The sequence below is a fragment of the Borostomias antarcticus genome, assembly GCF_949987555.1.
Source record: "Borostomias antarcticus genome assembly, chromosome: 8".
NCBI classification, from domain to species: domain Eukaryota; kingdom Metazoa; phylum Chordata; class Actinopteri; order Stomiiformes; family Stomiidae; genus Borostomias; species Borostomias antarcticus.
The window spans coordinates 4,450,594-4,477,950 of NC_140241.1; the positions used below are offsets into that span (position 1 = coordinate 4,450,594).

At 43.8% G+C, this 27,357-nt stretch overlaps 4 protein-coding genes across 5 annotated transcripts; all 4 read left to right on the forward strand.

Moving 5' to 3' along the window:
* Positions 1-6,070: 6,070 nt before the first annotated feature.
* Positions 6,071-12,744, forward strand: LOC311311824 (TBC1 domain family member 15). Of its 2 annotated transcripts, XM_084441598.1 has the most exons (10): positions 6,071-6,472; positions 8,056-8,241; positions 8,518-8,636; positions 8,948-9,051; positions 9,762-9,829; positions 10,275-10,421; positions 11,370-11,460; positions 11,684-11,832; positions 11,951-12,098; positions 12,520-12,744. In XM_084441598.1, the coding sequence occupies exons 1-10, from the start codon at positions 6,289-6,291 to the stop codon at positions 12,674-12,676; spliced, it is 1,353 nt and encodes a 450-aa protein (XP_084297724.1). In that variant the 5' UTR covers positions 6,071-6,288; the 3' UTR covers positions 12,677-12,744. The 2 variants fall into 2 exon arrangements, with proteins under 2 accessions (XP_084297724.1, XP_084297725.1); XM_084441599.1 differs by lacking the exon at positions 8,056-8,241.
* Positions 12,745-16,839: 4,095 nt separating this feature from the next.
* Positions 16,840-20,001, forward strand: hsc70 (heat shock cognate 70; the record flags this gene model as incomplete). Its single annotated transcript, XM_084441594.1, has 8 exons — positions 16,840-17,044; positions 17,424-17,629; positions 17,708-17,860; positions 17,981-18,536; positions 18,634-18,836; positions 19,046-19,244; positions 19,428-19,660; positions 19,801-20,001. 8 exons carry the CDS (start codon positions 16,840-16,842, stop codon positions 19,999-20,001), a joined length of 1,956 nt encoding a protein of 651 aa, XP_084297720.1.
* Positions 20,002-21,243: 1,242 nt separating this feature from the next.
* On the forward strand, positions 21,244-23,576 carry LOC311311825 (chymotrypsin-like protease CTRL-1). Its single transcript, XM_084441600.1, has 7 exons — positions 21,244-21,355; positions 21,830-21,927; positions 22,130-22,209; positions 22,333-22,414; positions 22,583-22,763; positions 22,910-23,040; positions 23,372-23,576. Exons 1-7 carry the CDS (start codon positions 21,304-21,306, stop codon positions 23,531-23,533), a joined length of 786 nt encoding a protein of 261 aa, XP_084297726.1. The 5' UTR covers positions 21,244-21,303; the 3' UTR covers positions 23,534-23,576.
* A 1,509-nt stretch (positions 23,577-25,085) lies between these two features.
* On the forward strand, positions 25,086-26,929 carry LOC311312163 (C3a anaphylatoxin chemotactic receptor-like; the record flags this gene model as incomplete). Its single annotated transcript, XM_084442034.1, has 2 exons — positions 25,086-25,089; positions 25,902-26,929. The coding sequence occupies 2 exons, from the start codon at positions 25,086-25,088 to the stop codon at positions 26,927-26,929; spliced, it is 1,032 nt and encodes a 343-aa protein (XP_084298160.1).
* Positions 26,930-27,357: the final 428 nt, after the last annotated feature.

Consider the following 27,357-nt stretch of genomic DNA (forward strand, 5'->3'; position numbering starts at 1 on the left):
GTTGTGTTTTGTGCTGACTCTCACGTAGAAATTCCCCTCATCACCTTCTTGGATACCCTTGATCATTAGGGAGCAGTCTCTTTGATGGTGATCTCCAGTAAGGGTGGTCCTGTTTTTAAAGTTTTTTTTGACAAAGGTCTTATTGGGATGATATATGAACTCGTTCCTGTCATTGTCCTGGATATCTAACTTAATCTTGCCGTCTAATTTCCAGTAGATGTTGGTTGACTGATCGGGGGAGGTGAAATTACATGGTATGGTCACATCCAACATCAATTCAGTATGTATCACTTGAGGGACAGTGATATCCCATCCATTATCTGTACCAAATAAACAAAAGTAAATCATTAAGTCCAAATCAAAAAACAAATGTAACACAATGTAAAAAGCCTGATAGAAAAGCCACATACCTTTAGCATCAGTGGCCCTTGTCAAGAGGAAAATTAACATCAATATTTTTATCTGGTCCAACAGGGAGAAAAGGAAGGTATCAAAGAACTGATGGAATAGATTGTCAACATCATTCGAATCATGTCCACCTTAGTCGAACATGCCAGCCATGATCTGCTGGGTTTTACTGTTAAGTATGGCTTGTATCGTGTAATGGACTCAAATACAAGGACACCTAGACATGCTGTAACTGTGGCTGAAGCTGGAGATCTGAATACTCACTGTGTTGTGAAGAGAGATGTCACAGTAGGATGCCAAAGGTTCGAGGACAGAGCATGTAGTGGCCATGGTGCTTGATATCTTATAACTGGCTCCTGCAACGACAAACCTGTTTTTAACATCATGGTGTGAAATTCAAGGGTGTATTTCCTGTTACTGAATAATGGTGGTTGAAAAAAGGAAGTTTATTTTTTTAGTCACTATCTAAAATGAATTGACACTTACAGTGGGCTCCAAAATTACTGGCACCCCTGACTGACAATGCAATAACAATATTAAAAAATTATCAATAAATAAAAAACATAGCTGCTGCCTAGCACTGGATCGGTACTGGGTGTTTTGAGGAGGAAGAGGAAGGAAGAGACAAATAACAATTACATGAGTCTCTGGCCGGATACTAATTATTTAAAACTGCTTAAATTAAAAAAAATATCTTTAAAATCATGTGTCTGAAGTCCAAACAGTACAACACCTGAGTAGGCATTGCATGTTTAGTCTGCATCATGTGGGGCTTGAACTCACAACCATAGACATCAAGGGAAGGTCATGTTCTTGTTGAGCCAAGTGAGAAGCTAGCAGTATGATAGCTTTATCTTTAAACTTCTTATAAAAGAACATTCTCAAACAAATTTAATCACACGAGGCATGGGGCAGCCTTCATGTATGTATGTATGTATGTATGTATGTATGTATGTATGTATGTATGTATGTATGTATGTATGTATGTATGTATGTATGTTGTTGCATTCCCCCGCCGGTGGGACGTCGCGGGCCTGCCACGGGAGCCCGCAAGACTCGGGTAGGCACCCGGTCGCTGCCACTTCAGCACCGTGGAGAGCGCCACACTGGGACAGGCACACCTTGCCCTCCACTTCAGAACCCTGGACAGCGGGGATCTGTGGTGGAGGGGATCTACAGGCCATTCGCCACACCTGACCCTCATCAGCTCATCAAGGACCAACCCAGTTACCAGCCAGCTGGGTCCCATCACCTAATCACGGCAAGGAGAGGTGAAAAGGCCAGGCTGGACAGAGAGGAGGGAAAAAGGAACACAGTGAGTGGTTGTGTTGATGGCATGCAGATGCCCTAGTAGTTTGCACGCTTACGTTACCTATCTTCCTAACACCCTGTTTTTGGCCACCGGCAGGACTAACCCGAGGGATCCACGCAGCCCGGCTGACCAGCCCTCGAGGAGCCGCCCCACCACCGGGGAATCTTCTGTTTGGTTTTGACCTGTTTTTTTCTGTTTATCGGTGGAATAAATACGCGCCCCGGCGCTAAAGAGTACAGCCCCGACCGGAACCTCCCATTGTTTCCCCCGGGCCTACCACTATGTATGTATGTATGTATGTATGTATGTATGGGGTTTGAAAGGTTTTTTGGCTTGTCTTAATTGCAGAATAACTGTGGCTGCGCTCAATCAATTTTTGATATTTCAAAAATCTGAGCCGTTAACATCACTTACTGTTTCAATATTGTATAAAATGAGGTAACACACAGGTAATATCCCTTTGTCATCCAACACCATGAAGAAAACTAAATAATTGTGAGTTCAAAAGAAACAGATGGTCGTAGACCTTCATAAATCTGGTAATGGGTAAAAGAAGATCCACAAACAATTGAATAGACCACTGAGCACTGTCAAGGCAAATTATTTAAAAATGCAAAAGACATGGCACACATTGCAAACCTGGGTAGAGGTCGCAACTGCATGTTGCCCACCCAGGATACAGAGGAGGATGGAGAGAGAACCACCAAAATCCCCAAGAATCACTGTGAAAGAATTGCAGGTTTTGGTGGCGTCTTGGGGTCACCAGGTTTCAAGAAGTACCACCAGACGCCACTTCCACAACTACAAGCTCTTTAGAGGCCCATATTAGGAATGTGACAAGGACATCTTTGTATCACTTGTGAAACATTGCTATGGTGAAAAATGTTCTTTCCCAGGCTCACACTGAAAGACTAATGCATGCTTTTATCAGTAGCAGGCTAGATTACTGTCTTTCTCTCCTATCTGGTCTACTAAAGAAAGCTATTAGTCAACTTCAATTGATACAAAATGCTGCAGCATGTGTCCTCACTAAGACCAGAAGGAGGGCACACATCACACCAGTCTTACAACCACTACACTGCTTACCTGTCAGTTTTAGAAAAGATTTTATAGTTTACAAAGTGCTCCATAGTCATGCACCTGAATACGTCAGGCATGTGTCATAGAAATTGTAGTTTCACTCTACCTCCCTCAGCCTTTCACATGCAAAACCCCTGGCTGTGCTAACCTCATTTATAACATGATGGCATCTCCAGGAGGTCAACACACCCCAGACTTTGTCTGCCCTAGAATAACCTTTCTTTGTTCAAGATTTACCGCCCTTTCTAAGATCACGTGTCTCAACTCTTGACAATTGTTGATGTCTGTCCTTTATTATGACGTGTACAGATGGGTTAGCCAATCACATCCCTGGAAGCGTCATACCTGTGTATTGCTTGAATATAACACCCCGCAACACCTTTCTGTTTCACTTCTGTTGGATGAATCACTCACGTGCGTTATCCTTTTAATTGTTCCTAGAGCCAGGACCAAGAGACATGGGGAGGCAGCCTGCAGCTTTTAGGCCCCCAGCCTCTGGAACACCCTGTCAGAAAACTGGACAAAAAAGAATGACTAAAACTGACATTGACAATGGTTGTTAGAAGATAGCCTTTTCTTGATCATTCAAGAACACCAATCTACACTCAGATAACCTCAGTTCTGAGTCATCTCAAACCTTCCACCCCCAGAGGAACAGATGTATACACCTATGATAAGATGTGGGTTGGTGTCTGTACCCTGGTTTTTCCATCCTTCCTTCGCTAGGGCACATGGTGCAGTTTCTGAAAGCAGGAACTATATTTGCAGAAGTAATGAGAGCACCTTTACGTGTTGCATCATGACTTTGGGGAAGATGGTAAGATTTCCTTTTAGTACAATCTGATCTTGGCTCATACAATGAGAAAATGTATAAGGAGAAGCATTTCTTTTTTTTGTTGACAATAATTAGCTGACAATAATTTATGCTAAAATACCAAGATCAATGAAATAAGATATAGATGTTTAAATGATCTCAAATGTCATAATATACAAACAGGATTGTGTTCATGCTAAATTGACTGTCTCTGTCCATAGTAAGGAATCACAATGATCCTGCACGGTCTCCTAATTGCCATCATCCATCTTCATGGTAACAATTTTCTTTATGGTGACAATGTTTTTATTTATTTATTTAGCTTTAGATGTCAGACAGTGCTCTATATATTACGGAAGAGCATTAGGGCCAACAGCTGAGTTTTTTTTTTTTTAAGCTTCTAAGTTTAAAGTCAGAAATTCTGACTTTTTTCTCAGAAGTTATTTATGACTTTATTCTCAGAAATTCAGTTTTTTTCTCAGAAATTCTGACTTTAATCTCAGAAGTTATTTCAGAAATTCTGACTTAAAACTCGACGCTTAAAAAAATAATAAACTCAGTTGTTGGCCCTAATGCTCTTCCGTAATATATATGCTAAATATAGCCTACTATAAATATTAAAAAATTATATAAATTATACATTAAAAGGACAGGTTCCCAGACCACGCTATGAGATGCATGTGTATGCTGCTATAACAAACATGAACCATAATGTGCTCTGAAACTCTTTTGATATTTGAGTAGGCTACATAGCAGCTTGTTTGGATGTGCTATGAAAAAAGACCGTTTAACTGCTTAATACAATTATTAATCAAGACCTGCTTTCTACAAATCAGACACAAAAGGGTGTTTTTTTCTCCCCTTCAGTTAATGGACACATATGGGTAGAGCAGGACCCTGCTAGGTTGACCAGAGAGGTGGGCCAGAACGCTCTATTAGCTGCCGTATCCTCTCAGACAATGGAGACAACATCACTAACTGTGCGGTCACTTGGAACGTCAAGAGGGAGGACTGGAGGGAAGTGAGCAAATTGCCCCTGCTCAAGGGGAGGTTTCAAAACGTCTACCACCCAAAAACAACAAATACTGACTTTCTGCTGATGGAGCTCCATCTAAACGACACTGACACCTACTACTGCACGCTCCAATGTAGTGTCAATGCCAAACCCCGGCAGCACCATGGCAACGGAACACACATTCAAGTGTGTGAGCATACCACAGCAGGTAATACGCTTCAGCTCACTCTCATGTTCCAATAATTGACTAACCCGAATTATTCTCTACACTATTATGGTCTTTGTATGCAGGTCACTCAACAAAGGTCCTCAGCATAAATACAAAAAGATGAAGACAAAACGGAGACAGAATATGAGTAGGCCTATGACCGAAGTGATAGGCTATATTTGATGAAGCAAAAAGGTCACTCAGATAACTGACATTGGTGTTAATTCATATTTAAATTTTCAACTTTCATTGTATTGTCTGTTTTCTTCCAGAAGCAAAGATCGAGATTGAGGGTCCTTTGTGTCCGTTGGGAGTGATACAACCCATTCCTCTCTATGTAGTGCTGTCAGTGAAGTTGCTAGTTATCATATCAATAATCGTCATATTCCAAGTAAGACCTACACAGTGAAAGTTCAATTTTTTAGAAGGGGCGGGGGAGGGTTAATATTGTGTGATGGTGGGCAAACTATTTCATGTGGGAAATGTCCAAATGTTTTTAGTTAGGGTTACATTTTGAATTGATTGTATAGCTGTTTATTTTATTTTTTTGGTAACACTTTACAATAAGGGTACATTAATAAGCATTAGTTAATGCATTATTAACCATTAAATAACAGTTAACTAATGTCTCTATTAACCATTTACTAATGTTATTTATGTTAACTAAGGTTAACTCACCTAACCCTAACCTTAACTAAGGTATTAATTAACATTAGTAACCTAACCTAACCCTAAATAAGCATTAGTTAACAGTTAACTAATGTTTTTGTGACCCTTATTGTAAAGTGTGACCATTTTTTTTAATAACTGTATGTGTTTGATGTTTGTACCAGTGAGGACCACATCATAAATAAGGGTGCTTCGAATGTTTCGTGCCAACCTCTGGGGGGAAAAGGTATCTTTATGTAGCCTACGTTTTTCCTGAATAAAAATCAGTCAATTAATCAACCCTGCACTCTTCTATCCCAAATACTTCAGTTGACTAAATATAGGAGGATTAATAAGGCTTTTGCATGGAGAGTAGGCCAGAGCCACTAGATGGTGTTCAATGCTCGTGAGTGGTAAATTTAAGCTTTGAACCTTTGAACCCTGGGATGCAGAATCACCCCCCCCCCCCGCTCCACACACACACTCACAATCAGCAGTGTTCAGTCATATGACCCGCAGGAGGCGTGAGGTTTGAAGTGGGCGGTTCACAGAAAACAGTGTTGAATCTGAGAATGTCCGTGGGACCACTGGGAGATTCTATCTGAAGTTTTATTCAAGTGGATATATTCTAAACAAAACTCACCTGATAACAAATGCAGGTCAGCTTTATAAGGGGTAAAGTTCAAGTCTTTAGGGAATAATATGGACATTATAGGTGTTGGACACAAGAACGAGCTACCGTCCTCACCTGTGTCCAGTTGTGCAAGTAGCCTACACTCAAAAGATTAGGGAATGTTAAGGGAATGAACGGAATGGCGAACAGAAGTTCTTTAGTAAATCAGCTCAACGCGGAATTCGGCGCCCGGCTGCGGGTTGCATCCGTAACAACTCCAGCCACATCCACAACACCTCTGGAATTACCTGGAGTGATGGACGCCGAGGGGAGAGTGGACGAATCTAGGCTGCGGATGCACATTTTTAAAAATGGTAAAGAACTAAAAAATAAAAGTCCTTAGCGTCTCGTGTCATTTAAATCATGTAGATCATAAATAGCGCAGCTTAGGTTATAGCAAATACGCCTAATATAATAATGGCAAAATAATATTTGTGTAGGCTATAGGCCCTATGCTAATAGCCCATATGACTAGCATATGTTACATTACATTACAGTAATTTAGCTGACGCTTTTATCCAAACCGACTTACAATAATTGCATTTAACGTAGGAAAAGTCAGTGTAGCAGTGTAGCCTACTATTTGCTAGAACTCACTAGTGATCTCCTTTCTAAAACAAGTATGATTTCATGATCCTTGCACCCTCCTCCTCTTGTATAGAGCATAATCTAGTGCTGAAGGCAAAGTGAAGAATAGCAAACTAAAAATACAATAGGACATGTTCAATTTACACAAAATACTGTTATTTCTTATTAACACGGTCTTTCATGTAGACTAAAATGCTTGTTGGTTCCCCAGTTTTTATTCAAAGCTTGTTAGCTATCAGACCAGCAGTCAAGAGGAAGTCAAGTGATACTTTGCCTGAGGGGCAAGCTTAGTGTGACATAGTCAACCCATTCACTGGCAGCCTGTTTACCTCCTGAGGGTTCCCAACATGACTATTTTAAACTCACAATGGCTTGACACAGGCTGGTGATGCTCTCTGCCAGAAGGTTTGCAGCTGCACATAAAATAGGCAACATAAAAGCAACCGAGCTACTCCAGCTGCTCCATGGGGTGAACTGTACTAAAGCTTGAGGTCTCACTATTACAGGAGAAATATCACGGTGAATCTGTCACAGGCATGGTCAGGATCCAGGAATGTGGAAAATCTTTCTCCTGTCTCTCTGTCTGTGTTTTCATGTTTCCTTGCACCCTCCTCCTCTTGTATAGGCGATGCCTCTATGTAAGCTGCGTAGGCCCTACATAAGAGTCATTTGTTATTTATTATATGTCCATAGATACCCATTGTGTACTACTTACTGTAGCTGTGGCATGAGCAATGAACACTAATATCTCAAGAGTACAATCTGTCATAGGATGTGTCTGTGTATTAACCTTATAACAGAGTTTATGATGCAAAATACCAAACTACTCCTTTAAGCTTTACAGGCAGGTAAACCTAGGCAATGCTCCTTGTCAAATCTCATAGAAAGAAGGTGAAAGTTCACCATGGCGGATCAAGAGTTGTTTTTCACATTCAGACTCATATTTTGCCACTCCCAGATTCCCAGAGCTTGTTTAAGGTTAGGGTGGTTAGAAAGGATACGTTGGGTCTAACTAACCAAGAGACCATCGATCCAGTTAATCTTAATGATGTAGTCAATCAGTGTAGTAGTGGGTACAGTCGTTGTATCAAACCCGCCCCATATTACAGTAGATAAGCGGTTATGATTGGCCCGAACAATATCGGGTCGAGTCGGGCTCATTTTGAACGGTTGGATGACCAGGCTGATCTGCAGAGTGAAATAGAATGAGCTCACAGGATCAGGATGGCGACGCCAGGCTAAATCACGGCCAGTGAGTATGAGGAAACGAGACAAACTGAAGTACAAGTTTTTCATCTTGTGTGTCCAGGGGGTGTGTCTCCGTCTGAGCGTGGCCTGGTGTGGCGTTTCCTATTTGGGATGTACCCCTGCAGCTCCACCGCTCTAGAGCGCCCCCTACTGCAGCAGCAGCTGGCCGTCCGCTACCAGGTTATGAAGAGGAAGTGGCAGCAGCTACTTCCTGCAGCCATCCAGTTGCATCTCAATGGCACTGATGGTATGAGCCTAATTCTTCTTATCTCACATCTGTGGGAGGCAGTTTGATCTTAAGGAGCTTTATTTTTTACCAAGTCATTGCTTTTTTTATCTGCTTTCTCTGTCAGCAAAAACTATTGATGAAGAAATGATCAACTTGTTCCTTGAAACTGATAAACTCAATCAATGTTGTAAATGATTCTCATTGAAGCCACTCTTTCTCTCATTTTCTCTCTCTCTCTCTCTCTCCCTCTCTTTCTCTCCCTCTCCTTTCTTCTTAACCCTGTCCCTGTTCCAGCTGAGCTGGTGGCAGCAGTGCGTTACTTCGACCAGAGGCAGGCTCTGGCCCAGCAGCAGGCTCTGGACCAGCGAGGGGAGGCCAGGGACAGACTGGCCTTCCTTGAGTTACAGGCACAGGTCCAAACATTACATTCATTTGATGAATGTGGTTAGCGCTCCTTAAGTGTTTGCTGTCAGTACACATGGGAGGTTTAATGAGAGTAATTGCACCAGGACATAGACATTAGATAAACAGTGTGTTTGTCATTCCCTTGCCTGCAGTGTGTACAGTAGTCCTTTATTGAAATGTTGTTCGTTTCTGGTAACAATTCCTTTATAATCACTTGTATGAAGTATATTTTAATAATATTGCTTTACTATATTTTCACTAATGCTGTTCCCCCTGACAGCTGACGCCCGTGTCTCTGCATTCTCCTTCCTGTCCTTAGGTTTTGTTTGAGAGAGTAACCTTTGACCTGGAAGAGCTCCAAGAAGCCATACGGATCATTGACAAGGATGTGCCTCGGACAAACAGAGATCTGGACTACTACCTGTGAGAACTAGTAGTTATTATCGTCCTCCCCTTATGCAGTATTGCTTGTCTCCACATAAGTGAGGGGAGCGATAGTAGGATTAGCTGTGTCAGGGATGCTCATGAGTCCAAGTCTCCATTTGATCAGAGTCTGCTTAGTCAGGTCTGCCTTGGTCACTCGCTGAAAACAAACTAGGCCGATTATGTAATACTTGTGTTTTATGCAATACTGTGGTTTACCATGTGTACTCTTTGTAGAGGAAATGACACTGAAACCTATTTACAGAGTAAGCTACACACGGTTTGCTTTTAAACTAGGAAGTTTAACAGGCTATGTTCTACCTCCTCTAGACAGGCTACTGTGTGTCAACCATGCTGTTGTGAATGTAAGCAAGCTGAGAAGCTCTGCAAACACATCTGGCTGTGATAGACTTAGTGTTTATTCATGAATAAATAGGCGCTCTGTCTGTCATGGTTAGCCTCTTCAGGTATTTGATTTGACACACTACCCAGATAGCAAGCGGATCTGGGCCATATACAGGCCAGATCTGGCCCTTGTGGCTTAGTTCCGGCCCATATATGGCCCAGAATCATTACACATCCGCTGGCTATCTGGGTAACCTAATGTACAGAGCCAGATCACATACACTTTTCTTCAGTGAGAGCGAAGAGTTGATTTTGATCATTTTGAGAGATAGTTAGTGTGTTGATGGTGTGTGTTCTCTTTCCAGGGGTGAAGGCTCCGGCAATCTCCTGGTGCTGAGGGACATTCTTATCACTTATGCTGCTTTTCACCCAGGTAGAGAACAGGGTTGTATTGGCTTTCATTCAATATCCTATGGTATAGATACAAACTTCCTACTTCTATCTCTCTCTCTCTCTCTCTCTCTCTCTCTCTCTCTCTCTCTCTCTCTATTTCTTTCTTTCTTTCTTTCTTTCTTTCTTTCTTTCTTTCTTTCTTTCTTTCTTTCTTTCTTTCTTTCTTTCTTTCTTTCTTTCTTTCTTTCTTTCTTTCTTTCTTTCTTTCTTTCTTTCTTTCTCTTTGGCCCTGTTCATAATGTGGGTACTTCACAGACATACTGTTGTTAGAGAGCCCTCTAGTGGCCTAAAATATTATGGAAGGGCAGGCATCAGCTGTACCGTATATTACTACTACTAATTTTTCTATTGTCAAATAAATTAAATTAAGATAAGCCATAAGGTGCTCTCTTTGTCTCCCAACCCCCTATGTTCTGGACACACAGAGGTGAGTTACGCCCAGGGGATGAACGACTTATGTAGTCGGTTCCTGGAGGTCCTGGACTCTGAGGTGGACACATTTTGGAGCTTCTCCTGCTTCATGGAGAAGTTCTCCAAGGACTTCAGGGCTGACGGACTCCACAGGAAGATTGGTTTGTTTATTGCAGATTACAGAAAAGTGATTCTCAGCCTCATCAGTGATCTCACTCCGTTTAAGCAGTATTTATCCTTTATACTGTCCGGTATGTTCATCTTCATGCAGGGGTTACATTGGGATTTGTTATGTGGGCGGGGCAGTTTATGTACAGTTTATCAAACTCAGTTTATGATAGATTAAGCCATGATCAGATTAGGCTACCTAAGGCTAATTTAACTAGCTAAAATAATAACTTCTACATTCCTTAAGCATCTGTAAATTGTCTCCTTTTAACTCTGCCCTGTCTCATTAGGGTTAGGGTTAGTTTTAGCTTTTAAAATGATCATTTAAGAAATGAAAGGAAATATTACATTTCTGCATTGCCTGAATAGGAGTTAAACATAGAATAATCTAGCCAGTTTGCTAACGGTAAACTATACCTAGATAATGTAGCTAGCTAACGTGGCTGATGTGATAGCTTGCCATGTTAGGTGGCTTGATTTAGCCAATGTCTAGCTGGCTAACGCTAACTGGAACTTCAAGGTATACTCACTCATAAAATAATCTGAGGGCTCCCTATCCCATGCCATGAGCGTACAACACTTATAATCTGACAATTGACTCACTGACAAGCGGAGCGAAAGTCAAGAGTACCCAGGCCAGTGAAAGTGATGACGCAACATCATTTAAGTAACAAAAATGAATTGTGATTTATTGTAATGGTGAACATGAAAAGGCTGCATTCTATTAACAATAAAGACCGAGAAAATGTTTTAAAATGAATGAAATGTTGATGATAGATGTGCCGGTGTTGAGCTCCGGCTGATGACGTTTGTGAACCTATGTGCCGGCACACCCGGCACAACCCGGCACAACTTAGCCCCTGTCTTCATGTGTCATTTACAATATTGGTCTCATGGTGGCGGTGTGAATGTGCTGATTGGTTATCTATGGTGTCCCTCAGAGCTGGAGGCGGCGCTGCTAAAAGAACTAGACCCTCAGCTCCACGCCCACCTGGTCACAGATAACATGGAGAGTTTCACCTTCTGTCACAGGTTTGGAACACATGCACACATAGAGTACAGTGCACAAACACACACACACACACACACATGTCCCTTCCCCACATTATGCACCGTTTGCACTCGTGCAAATCTGTGTATGTGTGCATTCGTACATGTGTGTCTGTGCGTGCATATGTGTGTGTGTGTGTTTGTGCGTACATGTGGATGTGTGTGTGTGCGTGTGTGTGTGTGTGTGTGTGTGTGTGTGTGATAGATGGCTCCTGCTGGGCTTCCAGAGGGAGTTTGATCACAGTGATGCTCTGCGTTTGTTTGAGATCCTGAGCTGTGACCACCTGGAGCTCATCTCCCAACAGGTGGACCAAGCTCGCTACCAGGAGAGGCTGAAGTGGAAACACAGCAGAAGTGAGACACAGCGGCCGCCAGGAATACCAAATTGATTCTGAATATCCTGGTACTTTGTGTACATGGGTACCTTATGTTGTATGTCTCCTTGTCTTGTGTTTTCTCTGCCTGGGAATAGTTCCAGAGGATAAGCCGGTGTCCGAACCCCAGGCTGTAAACGCTGACTTCACCTTTGAACTTTTCATCTGTGCTACTATCCTATTGGAGAACAGAGACTGCCTGCTAAGATGCAGGGATGACGTTCAGCTCATCCAGTTCGCCAGCAGGTTTGTACACGAAGCGTGAGCAAGCAAGATCATAATTTTGGTCACATTTTACAATAAGGGTCACAAAAAACATTATTTAACTGTTAACTAATGCTTATTTAGGGTTAGGTTAGGTTACTAATGTTAATTAATACCTTAGTTGAGTTTAGGGCTAGGGTTAGGGTTAGGTGAGCTAACCTTAGTTAACATAAATAACATTAGTAAATGGTTAATAGAGACATTAATTAACTGTTACTTAATGCTTAATAATGCATTAACTAATGCGTATTAATGTACCCTTATTGTAAAGTGTTACCATTTTTTTTCTGTACATTGCAACACCACTCACTCACTCACTCACTCACTCACTCACTCACTCACTCACTCACTCACTCACTCACTCACTCACTCACACACACTGACCGTGTCTTTTTCTGTGCAGTCTCCAGGGCACCTTGGACCTGAACAGCACTCTGAAAAAGGCAGAGGAGCATTTCTACAACTACTGCAAACGCTCCGCCTGGGACTACATGACCAGGCGGGATCACAAGAGCAAAGAGGAGCACTTCCTTTATCAGCTTCGCAGTTTCTTCTCCTAATCAAAGATGTTACCACCAAAACCCCTTAATAAGGCCTGGGTTACACAAGCCCCCCCCCCCCCCCCACACACACACACACACCTTGCAGTCACACAACCACAGTGTTTGCGTTGTCAATACCGATGAAGTTTCAAGAACACTGCAAGGAGTGTTTTCGTTCTACTGTTCTAATTACTAAGGAATAGGATCACCCTCATTTGAAATGTAAACTTGAGAACCGGCTGTTCAAGATTTCCTTTGGTTAAAGACAGGCAGCCCTAAATAAATGCATTCGAAAAGTTTATTTAGGAACAAATCATTTTCATAAATAGCTGTCAGGGTCTGTTTACAACCAGCATGCCCATGCCCCGTGTCGCGAATGGTGCTGTGATAAGCGACAATGTGAACTCCATAACTTCTGAAGACACTGATGAAAGCTCATGAAACCTGGAGGTCCTTCTGGTTTCGTTCTCATTCTCATCTCAACGTCGTGTAACCTGGGCCTAAGCCTCAGCCCAACCCTGTTGAAAGTCAGAACAAGTACAGAGACATATCCTAATACTGTAGGAAAAGAATAATTAATATGAGTTATTATTGACATATCCTGTCTATAAGTGTTTATATCCTTGGGGGCCTACCCTCAGGAAATTATGCTGCTTATCCTCAATACCTTCTATGTAGCCTACCCTGTTCTATGTAGCCTACCCTGTTCTATGTAGCCTACCCTGTTCTATGTAGCCTACCCCAAATCTGATTCTTTTCATATCTATTTTGAGCATATTTATTCAATGATAATGATTAATGTGGATGACCAGTAAGTGAGACACAGAAATGATTAAATGGAATGTTAACTTGAATGCTTGGTACAAGGCTTGAGTTTGATGTATTTCCCCCCCCCAAAAAAATGTCCCCTTGAGGAAGAACATGATATTCAACGGGGTGGTTTAGCAAAAGAGGGGGGATACAATTATTAACCCTGATCTGGGAGTATGTGTAACCGCTGGAAGAAAGCAACTCTCCAAGAAGCATGTGGGCCTGTCACATGTTATACAGCGACAGGTGACATGTGCACTGTAATGTATATGACTAGTGGTGTACTGGTGTGCTATCTGAAGCAAGCTGGCCTACTATGTGTGTAGTTGGCTTGTGTAACAGCAAGAGCTCTGTGAAAGAGCAGGTTTGAGAGGAGGAGGACGAGAAGGCGTGGTGTGACAGGTTCTAGGAAAGGGCCCGCCCATGACTGCATCTGACAGACACTGCATGCAGTAAGTGTCAACCCTCCAGGAATAGCCCCTGTCATGGACTTACACCTGGAACCCCCTTTAACATTGAGCCGGCTTAGCTCTGGGCCTATACCGGCATTTATCTGTGTGTTTATGGGGGGGTGATCATTGATTTTTTTTACCCTTTATTTGTGATCAGTGGTTTTATCAATTCAATATCAGGGAATGGACTTTGTTGGATTTGGTTGATGTGAACTGGATTAAAAGTAAATGAAATGCACGGGACAGTCAGAGGTTGTATTAATTAATGCAGAATTGGTTCTTTGATTGTTACGTTAACCACAATTGATTCAGTACCACTGTGTCACTATCAAAAGTAGAAAGGTGTCTCACGTGGAGGTCACCAGGGGCACGTGGGAAAGGATACTGAAGGAGGTAGAAGGGCAGCGCAAAGGAAAGGGATTATTTTCAGACCTTGACATTTCAGCTGGTCAGGCTGTATAAGTCAGAGAGAGCAGAAAAGCTTCCGTGTGCTGGACAGGGCTTTGATTGTACAGACTGTAAATGGTGTTTAAATGTAAAAATAAAAATGTCTGAAAGGTTGAAAAATAAAACAAAGACTCTGTTTTTCTCTGCTTCCCAAGGTTTTTTCATGCTTCCATGGGCTCCCTACAGTCACAGCGATTGATTTCATCTCACATGCACAATACAGTCTTGTCATTTACCATATAAGCCAGAATAATACATTGGTCATGCATTTCTGTTTCTGCCTTTTCTAATTTGGGTGACGAGCCAGACCTTTGGTATTCTAACTGCTTATCTCACTGACCAGCCCAGAGACCATGTGAATCATATTAGATGTGCTCAGAGCTGACCTCATATTGCCTCTCAGAGGGAGGGGCGATTCAAAGTTAAATCATAAAACAATTGTAAACAATGGAAATGGTTTGGAAGTATAACCAGAGTGTCCTAGGTCACTTTTATATCCCTATTAACCTATATTCTAGAGCCATTTGATTTGAGGTTAAGTTACAGTTGCCCAGAGGAAGTTAGCGCTATTACTTAATGGGTGCAGACTTGGGCCTAGAACTTTCTCTGGGAGAGTCACCTGACTCCTGAAGGAATCTCTGGATGGTGTTCAGTGGCTATAAACGCTGGTGAGAACAGACACTCGCCCTCTTAGTCTTCCTGCCCGGGACAGAGAGAGGAGCGCTGCCGTGGAACTGGTCCGCCGGTGTTGTGTGTTGGTGGGCGAAAATAAACACCTTATATTCAGTAATCTCTCAAGTCTTGTACACTTCACAGAGCAAGGTAAATCATTTTCTAAGAAGCATTGCACTCAGCCTGGCTTTTCAGTCTGCTTTGCTTGCTGTTCGAGGGTCTAGCAGGTCAAGCATGAGGGTCAACGCCGTCTCATGAGAGATATGAGAGAAGCTTGCATGGTTCAAATCAACGGGTTGATATTGGCTAAGGGTGGATCTCTTTGGAATTTTATAATCTAAGGAAGCCTGTCTCAAAAAGGTGTTCAATCTGTTAGGCCTACCAAGAAAAGCTACCGTATCGAATGTTTGATCTGCCCTCTGCATGATCCTGTGATCCTGGTCCCACACCAGAGAAAGCTGTGCCTGTTTCTAATCTTTTTCATGCCTGGCCGTGTCACAAACGCATAGTATCTCAACACAGCTCCACCTCACACTGTCACACACCACAGTCACCCACAGCCTGTTTTTATGCAAACACATACTGTAGATATGGTATATAAGAGATACTGTCTGTACACTGATATGTATACTCTCATATGACATGTTTCTCACTGCTAAAGCAAGGGAAGAAAAAGCAGTTATTCCTATTCAAATTTTGGATGACAAATTGATTAACTGAATAGTTTTAACCATGTTTTAGTGGCCCTCTCTGTTCAGAAACACCATTCACACAGATCAGGAGAAACTGGTCTCTCTCACTGAAACCACATGATCTGTTTCACATTGACCTCTTTTCCTTGCTTCAGTTTAATCTGAGGTAAGAAGTTGGTGCTTTTTAATGGCCCTCTATTGTGAGGTTTCTCAAGACTCTGACTTATTAGATTTCTCTTAAGTGAGTGGCTTCCACCACACCTCCAAGCAGAGCTCTGGGAACTGTAGTATTGGATAATGGGCCATATCCTGGATAAAAAAAGGCCACAGTCAAATTCACACAACAGTGGCACAGTCAGTCAGAGCAATTTATTAATCTACTTCATCTTGATCCCCATAGTTTTAATGCTGCATATTAATAGAATATGTTACCAGCTGTCGGAAAATAGCTGCTGATGACACTTCTAGTGTTAATAATATTTCACATTTCACTGGCGTGGCTCTAACACCGGGGTGTTATGTTACTTGGGAGGCTGATCAGCATGAGTGGCAATGTGTCACGACAGAACGTTCTAGAACAGCTGAGCCCTGAGGAACACAACTAGTGGGGGTCTCACGTGGGACTGTAGTATCTACACCCGTGTGAATGGCAGGGACAAACGCACTCACACACACACACACACACACACACACACACACACACACACACAGACACCAGTACATGCACACACACACACACACACCAGAACATGCACACACACACACACACACACACACATACACATACACATACACATACACATACACACACACACACACACAAACACACCAGACAAGCACACACACACACACACACACACACACACACACACACACACACACCAGAACATGCACACACACACAAACACACCAGAACATGCACACACACACACACACACACACACACACACACACACACACACACACACACACACAGACACATTATAGTGACACTAGAGGTAATACTTAACAACTGTATGGCCACTATCAAACTAACTACAGATCTCTATATAAACCAACATTGTGATGTGGCTCATCAGTAGGCTTTGGTTGCTTTTGTTGGTACAGGATGTCGAAAGGACCAGCAGTAGGCATTGACCTGGGAACCACATACTCCTGTGTGGGCATCTTCCAGCATGGCAAAGTGGAGATCATTGCCAACGACCAGGGCAACAGGACCACGCCCAGCTACGTTGCCTTCACTGACTCTGAGAGGCTGATTGGAGATGCCGCCAAGAACCAGGTGGCCATGAACCCCACCAACACTGTGTTTGGTAAGGGCCTTGACAACATTCAAGTAAGAATCTAGCACAAGACCTCCAGGCACTGGAAGAGAATAAACCTGATAGGGAATTATACTGAAGTCTGTCTTTGGTGTTCTGAGAGAAGCCACTCCCAAAAAGTCAGCTGTCAGCATAAACAAAGTAAATAGGGGGATGGAGGATGCATCCAGTGGACAATTGAGGAATTGGATAGAAGATAGGTGGTTCTGAGCTCTGTAGAGCTTCCTCTCTCCTGCAGTTATCAGTAGCATCCACTTGAGGGCATACACAATTAGAATTGTTTCCGTTTCAGAAAAGAGGTTTTTAGGCCATTCAGAGATTAAGCCTCCGTACCTAAATTGTCCTCAACACTTTTCTTACTTTTCCCCAGATGCCAAGCGTTTGATTGGTCGTAAGTTTGAGGATGCTGTGGTGCAGTCGGATATGAAGCACTGGCCTTTCAAGGTGATAAGCGACGGAGGCAAGCCCAAGATGGAAGTGGAGTACAAGGGAGAATTGAAGAGTTTCTACCCTGAGGAAGTGTCCTCCATGGTGCTCACAAAGATGAAGGAGATCTCCGAGGCCTACCTGGGAAAGGTAGGCCCTGAATCGCCATCTCTTTTCTAACATTCAGTGGTGATAGTTTACTCAAGTTATACCTCATTCTTTCCTTAGCCAGTGACAAATGCTGTTGTCACAGTTCCTGCCTACTTCAACGACTCTCAGCGCCAAGCCACCAAAGATGCCGGAATCATCGCTGGACTCAACGTGCTCCGTATCATCAACGAACCCACTGCTGCAGCCATCGCATATGGCTTGGACAAGAAGGTACAACCCAGACAAAATAGATATTTAGAGCATTTGAACACATAATGTACTCACAATTAAGCTAGGTTTGATTCATTAGTTCTGTAGGAGAATGTTCCATTGTATTCCCTCTTTTTCTAGGTTGGTGGCGAGCGCAACGTCCTGATTTTTGATCTTGGTGGCGGTACCTTTGATGTTTCCATCCTGACCATTGAGGACGGAATCTTTGAGGTCAAATCCACAGCTGGTGACACCCACCTTGGCGGAGAGGACTTTGACAACCGCATGGTCAACCACTTTGTCGCCGAGTTCAAACGCAAGTTCAAGAAGGACATCATCAACAACAAACGTGCAGTCCGTCGCCTGCGTACAGCCTGCGAGCGGGCCAAGCGCACCCTCTCCTCCAGTACCCAAGCCAGCATTGAGATTGACTCTTTGTATGAGGGGGCGGACTTCTACACCTCCATCACCAGAGCACGTTTTGAGGAGCTGAACGCAGACCTGTTCCGTGGGACTCTGGACCCTGTGGAGAAGGCCTTGAGGGACGCAAAGATGGACAAGGCCCAGGTCCAGGACATTGTCCTGGTGGGTGGTTCCACACGTATCCCCAAGATCCAGAAGCTTCTTCAGGACTTCTTCAATGGCCGCGACCTCAACAAGAGCATCAACCCTGACGAGGCTGTGGCCTACGGTGCAGGTGTGTAACTCAGTCTGCTTCACGCAACACAAAGTAGATCTGCTTTAACAGCTATACCAGCTTTAACAGTTTCAATCTCTGTTGTCATCCTCCACAGCTGTGCAGGCGGCCATCTTGGCTGGTGACAAGTCTGAGAACGTGCAGGACCTGCTGCTCTTGGATGTCACGCCTCTGTCTCTGGGCATTGAAACCGCTGGAGGGGTAATGACCATCCTCATCAAGAGGAACACCACCATCCCCACCAAGCAGACCCAGACCTTCACCACCTACTCAGACAACCAGCCTGGTGTGCTCATCCAGGTGAGCCAATCGGCCTAGGTTAGGCTTATAGGCCCAGCTGTGGGGTATTACACTGTCACTGGTATCACTTTCAATCAGAGAATTCCCACCCCCATTTATTTATACTCAGACACAGGCAAGTATGCTAAGAGCGTAACTGTAAAAACGATATAAGATAAACAACAAAAATATCAAAATCTGTGTGCTAATCCCCTCCATCTGTCTCTCAGGTATTCGAGGGTGAAAGAGCCATGACGAAGGATAACAATATCCTGGGTAAGTTTGAGCTGACAGGGATCCCCCCTTCTCCAAGGGGTGTCCCCCAGATCGAGGTGACCTTTGACATCGACGCCAACGGCATCCTCAATGTGTCTGCGGTAGACAAGAGCACGGGCAAGGAGAACAAGATCACCATCACCAACGACAAAGGTATGCGGGTTGGAGAACTTTCAACACTCAACATCTTTAGTAGTGGATTTGTGAGGGGGGGTTTCAAAAATAGGGAGAAAACCAGACTACAGAAGACAGCTACTGTACAGTCTACCACACACACACACACACACACACACACACACACACATACAGAAGTTATAGAGTAATATTCTCCCCCAGGTCGCCTGACCAAGGAGGACATTGAGCGCATGGTGCAGGAAGCAGACCAGTACAAGGCTGAGGACGAGGCCCAGAAAGAGAAGGTGACAGCTAAGAACTCTTTGGAGTCTCTGGCTTTCAACATGAAGAGCACCGTGGAGGACGAGAAGCTCCAGGACAAGATCAGCCCTGAGGACAAGAAGATCATCATGGACAAGTGCAACGAAATTATCGCCTGGCTGGACAAGAACCAGGTAAACAGGCTTTGCTCTGAATGCAGTAAAAGTACTTTAGCAGTAAGAGAGTACCTAATACTTTTCTATCTTTTAAAAAAAAAAATCCTCCCTTGCGTTTTCTCTCTTCCCCCACTGTCCTTTTGTCCTTTTTCATCTAGACAGCAGAGAAGGATGAATATGACCACCAGCAGAAGGAGTTGGAGAAAATATCCAACCCCATCATGACCAAGCTGTACCAGGGGGCTGGGGGCATGCCAGGAGGCATGCCAGGTGGAATGCCGGGGGGTATGCCTGGTGGCTTCCCTGGGGGCGCTGGTGGTGGCTCCTCAGCTGGTCCAACCATTGAGGAGGTCGACTAAACCCTGAGTCTGCTTTCAGTCATCTGAGATCCCATTACCTCACTATCATTCCCACATATGGTCCAACAGAAGATAACAACATCATCCATACAATAATCTAATCATCTAATCTGTCAATAGGAAGAAATAAAACAATGGGATTCTGATACGTTTGGTGTTTCTGTTTCATTGAACCTTTTATTAACCAGGCAGGATTCTTGAGGTTAACCTCAATACAGGTAACCTGTCACATTGGGTACATGGTCCTCAACCAAAAATTGAAACTGAGGGAGAGAGGCATAGTTGTCTCTTCCTAGAGTCGTCTGTAGTGTGTTTAACAAGGAAGGTACGAGTAGGCCTGCTCTCTATTACAGTCCTGATTTTCTGAACAGAATATGTCACCAGAGACTGTGATCAAAGACAGAATATCTCTGTAATGTATTGATGAGGTTAATTCCTCCATTAACTCTCATGTTTGAAATACTGTCTATAAGAGGTGTACATTGGTCACCTCTTAAATTTATACCACAGTCAGTACAATATATGGATTTGCTACTTTTGCTGCTGCAAGAATAATAGTTCAGTGTATGTTGAAGCCAGTCTTGTCACAAAATTTGTATCTGGTTCCTAACAGTTTCTTGACTTCACCTAGTTTTGCAGTTGTGCAAGATGTTCATCAGATAAGATCTTGAAATAATCTTAAGCTTACCACATCTAACCACATTGTTTTTGCAGTTCAAAAGGTACAGCTGGGTTTCTAATCAGGAACTTACAGTATGAACCAAAAGCAAGATTCTCAACCAAGTATTCTATACTTATTCTGGCATAAACACTGTCAGTTCTGTCCCTGGTGTTACCATCCAGCCCTTGGGATTGGACCTTATGGGTATAGATATCTCTGGCTTAGCTCATATGAACTTATTTGGGTTGAAAAGATAAAAAGCTGTCAAGGTCTTGGCAGAGGACCAGACCCTTGGAGCACACTGTTCCAAACGATAAGGAGTCGTCAGTCACTGGAATCATTGGTGAAATGCTTGTTTTGTGGACTGACCCGTTCTCAGCACTGTCCAGTTCAAACACAGGTGGATGAGTGGGTGGATGAGTGGGTGGATGAGTGGGTGGATGGGTGTACCTGTGCGAGCTGTGAGAGGCTCTCACCTGTTCGCCAGTAGACTAACGGCGCTCCTGTTCCCAAGCCTATCAGCTGAAGGAGGAGCCCGTGGCTAGCAAGAACACATGGGGGTCTGACTGACGGGTGAGGGGAAGGTATAAGAGCTGGGCGCCAGAGGCACGGGGATGTGAAGCACAGTCAGTCTACACACTATGGCCATGCTCTGGATCGTAAGCTGCCTTGCTCTGGTGGCCTCTGCACTGGGTGAGTGGGGTATCTTCATATGGTGGAGAGGTTGCTCACGGTACATCTGGTTCTTAATGGAGCTTAGTGGCATTAATGTGTGAGGCCTCCGCCTCATTTGCACTTGCTGTGATGATGCAACACTTTACCGTAAATGAACGTACAGCAAGGTGATATGATCTAATCACTATCATGGATGTCCATTGGTGGACATGATGTCATGAGTTAGACTGTGGCTACTGTGGTCAGTAGACCTGTCCCCCCAGATAGCAAGCGGATCTGGGCTGAGTTTCCCAGAGGCATCGTAGCGCTACGTTCATCGTAAGCTATGGTGTTCATCATAGTGCTACGATGAACGTAGCGCTACGATACCTCTGGGAAACTCAGCCCTGGGCCACATATGGGCCGGAACTAAGCCACAAGTGCACAGATATGGCCTGTATATGGCCCTGATCGGATTGCCGTCTGGGCCCTGACTGTGTGTTTGGGCCCCAGGATGCGGAGTGCCTTCCATCAAGCCCCAGGTGGGCGGCAGGATTGTGAATGGAGAGAATGCAGTGTCTGGGTCCTGGCCCTGGCAGGTGTCCCTTCAGGTAATCCATCCTAAACTCTCTCAAACAACAACTTTTCTCTCTCTGATATTGCAGTGCTGTCATCAGAGATGATGCATATAGTGTGTATAACTGATAGCACCACACAGTGTCACAGATCCTTCATAGTGAGATTGGCTCAGCGCACCTGCCAGATAAATCACAGATCTAAAAAAATAATCTCTCTCTCTCTGTCTTCTTCCAGCAAAGCAATGGGTTTCACTTCTGCGGAGGCTCGCTGATCAACCAGAACTGGGTCGTCACTGCCGCTCACTGCCGTGTGACGTAAGTGGTTCTGTCTCCTGTTCTGGCCCTCCTATCTTACCACACCAGTTCTCCTTTTAGAAACCCTCAGTTGGGACATTCAGTTCCCCAAACTGTTCATGTGTCTTCCTCTGTCCTCCTCAGTCCAGGTCGTCACCGTGTCATCCTGGGAGAGCATGATCGCCAGTCCAACAGCGAGCAGATCCAGGTCAAATCTATCGCCAGGGTAAGACTCCGGCGAAACGTTCATCCCCAAGCACCAGGAGCATTTTAAAAGCAGTTTGAAATGATCATTCTGTTACATTATTTTCTGTATTAATCTCGTCAGGATCCTGATGTGATGTCCACTTCTAAGCTACATCCTGTATCAGTATCTTTTCCTTGGTCCCTGTAGGCTATTACCCATCCCTACTACAACGCCCAGAACTTCAATAATGACATCACCCTGCTGAGGCTTTCGTCCCCAGCCCAGCTCACACCCCGTGTGTCCCCTGTGTGCCTGGCCTACTCCAGCACCAACGTCCCCTATGGAACCCGTTGTGTCACTACCGGCTGGGGAAAGACCGGCAGCACCTGTGAGTGGGCGTGCAACCCATTACTCAACGAAACAAATATAAACAGATGTGCCGATGGATATGGACACACATACTTGTGTACAGTCATTTTCACACACAGCTTCCTGTCGCTCACCCCATTCCCCTCTGCCTCCTCCCGTTTCCAGCAAGCCCACGTATCCTCCAGCAGGTGGCTCTGCCCCTGCTCAGCCCTGCTCAGTGCAAGCAGTACTGGGGCCAGAACAAGATCACCGATGCCATGATCTGCGCTGGAGCTTCCGGAGTGTCCTCTTGCCAGGTAACTCAGTCCACATATCCTTGAACAAGCTCAGGCTCATAACATGATCCAGATAGCAAGCGGATCTGGGCCATATACAGGCCAGATCTGGCCCTTGTGGCTAAGTTCCGGCCCATATATGGCCCAGAATCATTACACATCCGCTTGCTATCTGGGGATGCAAAGAAACTATCCGCTCATTTACACTGTGGTCCCCTGCTTCAGGTACTTCATTGATCCCTGTGAGGAAATTGACTACGTTTCTATAATCTTCAGCCTCTGCCTTAATGTTCATGGTTATCATTGCTTTTCCACATCAAACAGCAGCTGAGCTCTTCTCTGTCTCGTGTAGGGTGATTCTGGCGGCCCTCTGGTCTGCGAAAGCGGAGGTGTTTGGAGTCAGCTGGGAATTGTGTCCTGGGGTACCAGCAACTGCAACGTTCGCACCCCTGCCGTGTACGCCCGCGTGTCATACCTGCGTGGATGGATCGACCAAACTGTAGCCTCCAACTAGTCTCACCATCCGCCTCCAACTAGTCTCACCATCCGCCTCCAACTAGTCTCACCATCCGCCTCCAACTAGTCTCACCATCCGCCTCCAACTAGTCTCACCATCCGCATTCAGCCTGTACTCACTGAGAAGTGGTCTCAAAGATCAGTGTGTCTATTCAGCTTGAATAGTAGTAGTAGTAATACTAGTTGTGGGGAAATTGTACAATATGATATCTGCTGACAAAAGAATGCTACCTTTGACTTGTTGTGTAAGGTCACAATTGTAACACAAAAATATGCATTGAATTAAGTGCCCAGTAAACATGTTGTCCCCCACCAATGATGTATCGCCCCTTTTTTCCATGAAGCAGTGGAAGCAAGGTTCAAAAGTTAGGATTGGAGCATTTGGAGCTTTATTCTGCTATGGGTGCCAGCTTCTACAAGCGCTACTATCTGACAGCATCAACACCAGGCAGGGGAGTCAAGCATTGAGGACCAATCACAATTCTTCCATCTGGCAAAGATTGTCATCGTCTGAGGTGTCTCCACAGAGCCCCCCGTACAAGGGCCTGATACCAGTCATCACTAAGGATTCAACTGCTCTTCAGCTCACAGCTTCTTGTCTTTGAAATCGAGAGTTTAACATGTTTTTGAAAGATTTTTCAAGGTGCCCATCCACATCCATTGTATGACCAAAACGGTGGTAGAGCAATTATCAGACTTTCTCAAAAGTGCTAGTTTTGTCAACGTTTTGATCTGAACCATTGTATATGATCATAAGTAACCTTAAAACAGGGCTAAACATGCATTTTCCCTTTACTACTCCTTTAACTTTGGCCTGTCACTCCTCCTTCTTTCTAAACGTCACAACATTATCAACCAATTAATGGTACACCTTACTCTTAAGGTAATCACAAGGTAGTCACACATTCTCTTTCTTGGCAAAGTCGCTCTTGACTAAGTCGCCCGGTGCCTTTGGTTGCCCTAATTTCCGTCTGTCACCGTCTAGGGCAGCAGTGTTTAAGGCCTGTTGTCGCTGATTGCTAATCATCTGCCAGGAGAGCAGGCCACTCCCTCAGGGCAGTCACCACAAAAAGAATATACACAAAATAATATGTAAAACACAATATGCTACAAATAAGAGACACGCTACAATGGTTACAATTACACAAATTCTAAAAGAATGGACACATGCACACACCAAGAAATCTAAACACCACCCATGTTATAACAACAGTAAATATTGACAGTTAAAAGGAGCAGTCTGTTGTGAAGTGAGTGATAAGAGCATTTTGAATTAACCTAAATACTGCTGACTACTAGATTTCAACATCTTGAAACATTGATGCAATCTTTGGTTTCGTGAAAGAATAGAGAGAGAGAGAGAGAGAGAGAGAGAGAGAGATAGAGAGAGAGAGGTGGAGTTGTCTGAGGGAGATGTTTTCCAGGAAATGGGGAAGTTGTGTGAGTGAGAGGTTCAGGCAATTACAGATATTCTAACTTTCACAGACGTTTGCCACCCATATCATTTTGTGACAGTAACTATAGGCTTGTTCATCACTAGAAGACTAGAAATGGGTGAGATGCTATAAAGCTTGTCCTTTCCTAGTCATGCAATGTTGGCATTTAATGTTGTTGTTTTTTTTCATTTAGTTTGTTTAATTTTATTTACATATTATTTACATTTGTAGAAAGAACCCACTACAAAGGTATTACTGCCTTTGCATTAATTATTCTACCATGCCATGTTATGTGCTATGTTATGTGAATTTGTTGGACACCAAAGAATGCATATGTAGATACTTTTTAAGTGTCATGTCCCAAAGCAAAAAAGACACATAAAAACCTGTGTAAAACCAAGATTAAGCTACAGTACAGGGAATAACAGGAATGAAGAGACTCTTTCAAACACTTTTTTACTGTGAAATATGAAACACATAATCCTGGTGTAGTTTTCTACATTTTGTTGTAAACAAGATATGTGTGGTCTTTTAGCAGTAAAACTAGTTTTTGCCCCTAGTTGTTTAAACTACAGAAGGAAATCATGGCATGCAGAATAATTGCACTAGGTGCTATATAAGCTTTTTGTTGTTTCTGTGTACATAGAAATTCACCAGATTAAATCTGCAGGGTTGCTGAAGTGAACACATATCAAAGTATTTCCTTCCTGCATATGTTCATAGGTGATAACATTGCATGTTGAGTTTTCCTGGCCGGTCTGCACTTATAATGAACGCTGTGCATGCTAATTCTGTCACCCATTTTGTAAATACTGTGCGGACCAGCCAGGAAATCTCAAACATCATTGCCAAAAACAACATGCAGTAAGGGAATAAAGAGTTACAATGGATTGAAAACCACTTTCAATTATTTGTCTCCCCCCCCCCCAGATCCAGAAAATGTCACCCAAGAAGATGCAAGTTCAGAAGTTGCAAGTTGTGACACAACTGTCCTGAGAACATTATCTCTGGTCATCACCTGTGTGGCATTTGTTGTCGGCATCATTGGCAATGGACTGGTCATCTATGTGACAGGGTTCAGGATGAAGAAATCTGTCAACTCCGTGTGGTTCCTCAACCTGGCCTTGGCTGATTTTCTCTTCACAGCGTTCCTTGTCATTAGCATAATTAACATGTCCACAGGACATGAGAAGGGATGGATCTTTGGGGACCTCTTGTGCAAGTGCAGTGTCATGGTGAATGGGCTCAACATGTTTGCCAGCATCTTGATTCTGGCTGCCATAAGTTTGGACCGCTGCATGTCTGCCTGGGTGGTGGTATGGGCCCAGAACAAACGCACACCTCGCAAGGCTGAGTTTACATGTGTGGGGATCTGGTTGGCTGCTTTGGTCTTAAGCCTCCCATTCACTGTCTTTCGGAAAGTTGAGGACGTTGAGGGCAAAATGGATTGCTATTTAGATGTATCTGATGACCGCTACAGGGACCTTATAGTGTTCCGCTTTGTATTGGGCTTCCTCATTCCCTTCCTAGTCATCATTGGCTCCAATGTTGCCATATGGATTCGCACCAGGCAGTTCCAAAGAAGGAGCCGCAGGTCTACCCGCATCATCATCGCTGTCATCCTGGCTTTCTTCACCTGCTGGTTGCCATTCCATATCTTCCAGTTTTTGGATTATTATACATACGTGGGAGAGACCAGTCACAGCTTCAACTGTGTAGTGGATTTTGGTCTCAACCTGACCAATTCCCTGGTCTTTCTCAACAGCTGTGTGAACCCAATCCTCTACGTCTTCATGTGTGCTGAATTCCAGAAGAAGCTGCGTCAGTCTGTGTGTCTGGTCTTTGAGAGCGCCCTTGCCGAGGACCACACATTTGTGACGTCTCGCTCCCTGTCGTCCCGGATCTCTCGCAAGTCCGACTCTCACGACCCCACGGAGAGAAAAGGCACTGCCATCTAGGCTACTTGACAACCAGCTCGGATAAAGTGTAGACCATGGAGTGAGAGGGGCTACATCTGAGGCCTCCACATCTACTGAGAATCCTGGTTAGGACGGTCTATGATTCTGTTTATATGCCTTGCATGTTCATTTATGTAAACCGGTGTCAATCGATGGGCACAAAGTTAGATGCATTATAACATTATTAGTAAAAGTTATTGCCTATTTCATCTATGATTGTTCTACACTCCCACTTAGCCTATGCCTGGAATTATTTCAGTTTTTGTTTTTTATATTCACTGCTTGCTAAATCTAAATCTGCTGTTCCTTTTCCTGGACAAAGACAGAAGAACCAACACCTATCACTGAAGTGTCTCTGATCTCTATCTCAGATCTCTGAACTGTGAAATAAATGCATTGCATGTACTCAAAAAATGTAAAATAAATCC

Excerpts from the sequence above, each read along its gene's own strand:
- LOC311311825 (XM_084441600.1), top strand. The coding sequence starts at position 21,304 with ATGGCCATGCTCTGGATCGTAAGCTGCCTTGCTCTGGTGGCCTCTGCA. Across the intron at positions 21,356-21,829 it reads TCTGGTGGCCTCTGCACTGG|GATGCGGAGTGCCTTCCATC; the intron begins GTGAGTGGGGTA and ends TTTGGGCCCCAG. Across the intron at positions 23,041-23,371 it reads CCGGAGTGTCCTCTTGCCAG|GGTGATTCTGGCGGCCCTCT; the intron begins GTAACTCAGTCC and ends TGTCTCGTGTAG.
- LOC311311824 (XM_084441598.1), top strand. The coding sequence starts at position 6,289 with ATGAACGGAATGGCGAACAGAAGTTCTTTAGTAAATCAGCTCAACGCG. Across the intron at positions 10,422-11,369 it reads CGGACTCCACAGGAAGATTG|AGCTGGAGGCGGCGCTGCTA; the intron begins GTTTGTTTATTG and ends GGTGTCCCTCAG. Across the intron at positions 11,461-11,683 it reads AGTTTCACCTTCTGTCACAG|ATGGCTCCTGCTGGGCTTCC; the intron begins GTTTGGAACACA and ends TGTGTGTGATAG.